We start from the raw sequence: 4,795 nt of genomic DNA, 5'->3' as shown, positions 1-4,795 counted from the left end.
ACCTGATTTGTGTTTGGATTGTTTAACAAAATTATTAGCTTTACCTAAACCCTGAAATAAGACCCAATCCCAATCAAGTTATTTAAAGGAAGTAATCCCTTTGATCACTGCCCCCATTTTAGAAGTGATTAATCTATCCTTAGTAAATATGTACCACAGGCCTTTAAAGTAGCTGTTATTAAACCTATATTTAAGAAAGCCTCTCTTGCTCAAAATTATTTAATAAAAAACAACCTTTATCTATTTTTTCTTATCTAAAATTCTTGAGAGAATAGTTGTTAATCAAGTATGTGAACATTCACACAGTAATTACCTGTTTGAAGAGTTTCAGTCAGACTTCTGAGCTCAGCACTGAAACAGCTATATATAAATATATATATATATATATATATATATATATATATATATATATATATATATATATATATATATATATATATATATATATATGCTTTCAACTGGTAAAATCATCAGATAGCATGGGAATAACTTATGTTGCTGACATACAGTCATCATATTTATCCATAAATCCTGATAAATCCAATCAGTTTGACAACAGGCATGCCTTGATGACATCAAAACCTGGATGACTAAATTTCCTGCTTTTAAATTCTGCCAAGACAGAAGTTGTAATCTTTGGACCAGGGTCTTTAACAATTCAACTGTATAATCAATCATTTAATCTGGATGGCATTAAACTGGCCTCTGGTAATAAAGTAAAAATTAAACTTGGTGTTGTTTTTGACCAAGACATGTCATTGAAATCCTATATAAAATATGTTTCTAGGGTTTCCTATTTTCATATCTGGAATGTTGCCAAAATTTGAAATATTTTGTCATATCTTAGAGTGATGCTGAAAAACTAGTCAATGCATTTCTTAGTTCAAGGCTGGACTATTGTTATTCTTTACTATCAGGAAATCCACCAAATATATTTCTTAGCCCTCTGCTGATCCAAAATGCTGCAACAAGAATTCTGATCATATTTCTCCAATTTCTGCGTGTGTTGTGGCCAAATGAGACCAAAACAGGCCTTTTTGGGACAGGAAACAAACACCGTACAGCACCCTGAATCATGGGACATGATGCTGTGAGGATAGCATTCCCCAGCTGAGACTGGGAAGCTGGTCAGACTTGATAGGACAATGGATGGAGTGAATTACAGGGCAATCCTGGAAGAAAACCTGTCATAAGCTATAAATCACTTGACACTGGGGCCAAGGGTCACCTTCCAGTAGAAAAACAACTCTGAACATACAACTAAAGCTAATATGTAATGATTTTGCTAAAAACACAGTCACGAGTTAGAATGAACCAGTCAATGTACACACATACATCCAAATAAGGATTCTTGGTAATACTTGAAAGTTGATGTTCACCGCCACTCTCTATCCATTTTAACACAACTTACACACACTACAGTCTTTAAATAAGCAAATCTGGTCAAGGTATAAGCTAAAAGACACACAGTCGTAATTGTACTAACATTGATCATACAAAGTATCAACGCAGGGGGACTGAACATGCATATACACTCAACATTTCAATATTTATTTGTAAAATGTTTTGAAACCTTTCACTTCACAATAAAACACCATATTTTGCCAGTCTGTGACATGGAATCCTCAAGAAAAATACATTGAGGTTTGTGGTAGTAACTTAAAAAAGTGAAGTTCATGGGGCATGAAGAGTTTAGCAAGAAACTGTAGGCGGATATTCATGTACATTTCCACCAATCACCTCGTCTTCTTTACAAAGCCTTATCATCTTCCGACCAAATGTTCCATTGGGTAGAAAGACTTCAGTAGTGTGAAACAAGACTTCTGTACAGCTAAGATGGGAGGACTGATTGCTTTGATTCTTCTCAGTGCTATGTGTAAGTGCAGTTTATTTCTACTGGGACAATTACCTGCAAAAGAAAGAATTTTGGATAAATTTTCTGTGTTTTATGATAATATTTACTCTTTTCCTCAGGTCTTATCAAGGGTGAAGAAGTTCCTCGTTCTGTCTCTACAACTGAGCGTAAACCTGGTGACAATGTAACCTTTTCCTGTCAATCATTGAAGGAAGACAGATTTTTTCAGTGGTATAAACAGTCTGTTGGCAAGATGGTCCAAACAATTGCCACAGGAGTTTATAAAAGAATTACTCAGGTGAAGCCATTCAATAATACACGTTTTCAAATTCGTAGAGAAAACGAAAAGATATTTCTTACCATCAGTTCTATTAATAAAGAAGACGAAGCTATATACTTCTGCCAAAGTGGAATAGAATTGTCACAAACTTTTGTGAATGGATTCTTCTTAGTTGTAAAAGGTAACAGAAAAATACTGTCAATGTTATTTTCACTAAAAACAATCACCCATTTTAACTTTTTCAAATATGGTACTTCTGTACATTAGTTCATCTTTTAACATGTCTTTTACCTTTTTTGCACAGACTGTAATCTTCAGACATCTGTATATGTGGAACAAACACCAGAGGCTGCGGTGGCTAGGCCGGGAGACACCTTGAGCCTCCAGTGTTCTCTTTTCTCCAGCAATCATGAAACAAGACCTCAGTGTCCAGGAAAAAACTTTGTTCACTGGTTTAAAGCTGGATCAGAAAGCTCTCATCCAAGCATCATTTATACTGCAAGGAACAGCACTGATGATGCAGTGAAGAGAAGTTGTGTCTACCACCTCTCAAAAACATTAGAGAACTCCAGTGATTTTGGAACTTACTACTGTGCAGTGGCTATTTGTGGAGAAATCCTGTTAGGTAAAGGAAGTAAACTAGAAACGGGTATGTATTCACAGTTTATTCTCACATAATCTTTTATGCATTTTATCTTGAATCTTACTGCTTTAAAAGTAAAGGGGTTGCTTGCCAGAAATTAATGTTAGTCTCACCTAAAAATGTTCATTAATGTCACATATTGTGCAAAACTCCCATAAATTAAAGAATTTTCTGAATTTGGGTAATTTTTCTTCCTTTTAATTAATTATGCCTAAAAATGTTTTCCTTATTTAAAAGCAGAGCAGGTCTCAATTGTTCTTGTACTTGGAGGACTGCTGGGATGCTGTATGATGGTGATGGTCGGCCTTATCTTATACATACTTGGAAGGAGAGTTACGGAAAATTCTAGAGGTTAGTATTTTTTTTTTATTCAAAAAATACTAAACATATATTGCTGAATATATTTATCATAGTACTTTTTTAATAGGTAGCCACTTAGATACATTTTAAATAAACAACATTTAGATACTTCCAACAGTAATCAGACATTGTCATGCTGACTTGGAGAATCTAAAGAGCTAGAATACTTTTTAGACTGTTCAGCTTTTCATACTCAATCCAATAAATGACCCAAATTAGTTTGTTTTTACTGACAGAAGCGTTTACATTCTGTTGATTTCTATTCAAATTGAATCTGTTTTTACACGTTAAATTATACATTCACAAATAATTTCACAGCATGGTGCTTTACAAGGCTAACAGGTCTAATTGATATCCACTAATTATTCCAACACCATTTTATCATGTACAAATTGAAATTAAATTAAAACTATTTCAATCTGAGACCCAGTCAGTAGTCAATGCAGCCAAATTCAGATCTATGTCTAACTTTGTTTTGTTTTAAATCAAGCATATATATATATATATATATATATATATATATATATATATATATATATATATATATATATATATATATATATATATATATGTACACACACAGTGTTATAGCACTGACATTAGCAAGCTGAAATCTGTCACATTAATATGATCGACTCTAGTAGTGTTCCACTGATACCTTCTGCATGCCTATAGCATATTCAACATGATTCAAAAGTGTAAAAGGTTTCAGGATTACAGAACCTGTATTTTGATTTTTAAATGGATGTTTTGGACTGGAAGTTTGCTGACGAACTCTTGTGCAATTTTCAAATTTCTACAGCAGATCTACTGGTTGTATCACTTAGTTTGTATATTTGTACTGTTATTTATTGAAAAGGTTTTAATTTTTATTTCACATTTGGTAAAGATATGAAAAGTATTCATTCTTTATCTCAACAGGAAAAAATGTCTCACATCATAACGAACATGGCAGTTTAACTCCGGATCAATCCAAAGCTTTGGTAAATATTATCTAAAGTAATTATGTTCAGTTTAATTCATCTGATCCTTCAGATCATGCTCAGTATGAACAAAATATCCTTTAATATACCTGAAAAAACATATTGTCGTCTCCTAATGTTATATATTTTTGTTTCTTAAATTAAAACTCATTTGACAAAGTAAGTAATTGCTCATTAAATAATCTCCAACAATACAGTTCAAAAGGAAATGGTGGACAGTTCATTATTAACATAGATACTGCTTTTTCTTGTTATCCATTTTGAGCCATGTCCTCCACCAACATAGACAAAGTTTTATAATTTTTCCTATCTGAAAGAAATTGATGAGTTGCCACACAACAGAAACCTGACAAATTGAACCAGCAAAAATGTTAATAAACAACTATATTTATAAGTGCTACTTTTCATCTAAATTGAATATGAAAATGCTAGATGTAAGAAGGCTGCAGCATTTTCCAAAGATTTCTTCTTGATGTTTTAGCCTTTCTTTGTAAAACATCTTTCATTAACATTATTATACCCATCTTTTCTTCAGGATAGTGAAGTTAATGTGGACTATGCAGCTGTACTGAATTTCTCTTCAACAAGCATGAGAAACTGGAAGAAAATGAAAGCGGGCTCAGAATGTGTTTATTCTACAGTCAGAGAAGATTCCCAAAAACAGCAGCAGCTCT

General features: G+C 33.0%; 1 protein-coding gene across 1 annotated transcript; it reads left to right on the top strand.

Moving 5' to 3' along the window:
- Positions 1–1,812: 1,812 nt before the first annotated feature.
- Positions 1,813–2,813, top strand: LOC118557498. Its single transcript, XM_036127625.1, has 3 exons — positions 1,813–1,876; positions 1,975–2,316; positions 2,440–2,813. Exons 1-3 carry the CDS (start codon positions 1,837–1,839, stop codon positions 2,811–2,813), a joined length of 756 nt encoding a protein of 251 aa, XP_035983518.1. The 5' UTR covers positions 1,813–1,836.
- The last annotated feature ends 1,982 nt before the right edge of the window (positions 2,814–4,795 follow it).

This window comes from Fundulus heteroclitus, chromosome 23 (genome assembly GCF_011125445.2).
Source record: "Fundulus heteroclitus isolate FHET01 chromosome 23, MU-UCD_Fhet_4.1, whole genome shotgun sequence".
In the NCBI taxonomy this organism is placed as follows: Eukaryota; Metazoa; Chordata; class Actinopteri; order Cyprinodontiformes; family Fundulidae; genus Fundulus; species Fundulus heteroclitus.
This window is presented reverse-complemented; position numbering and strand designations above follow the sequence as displayed.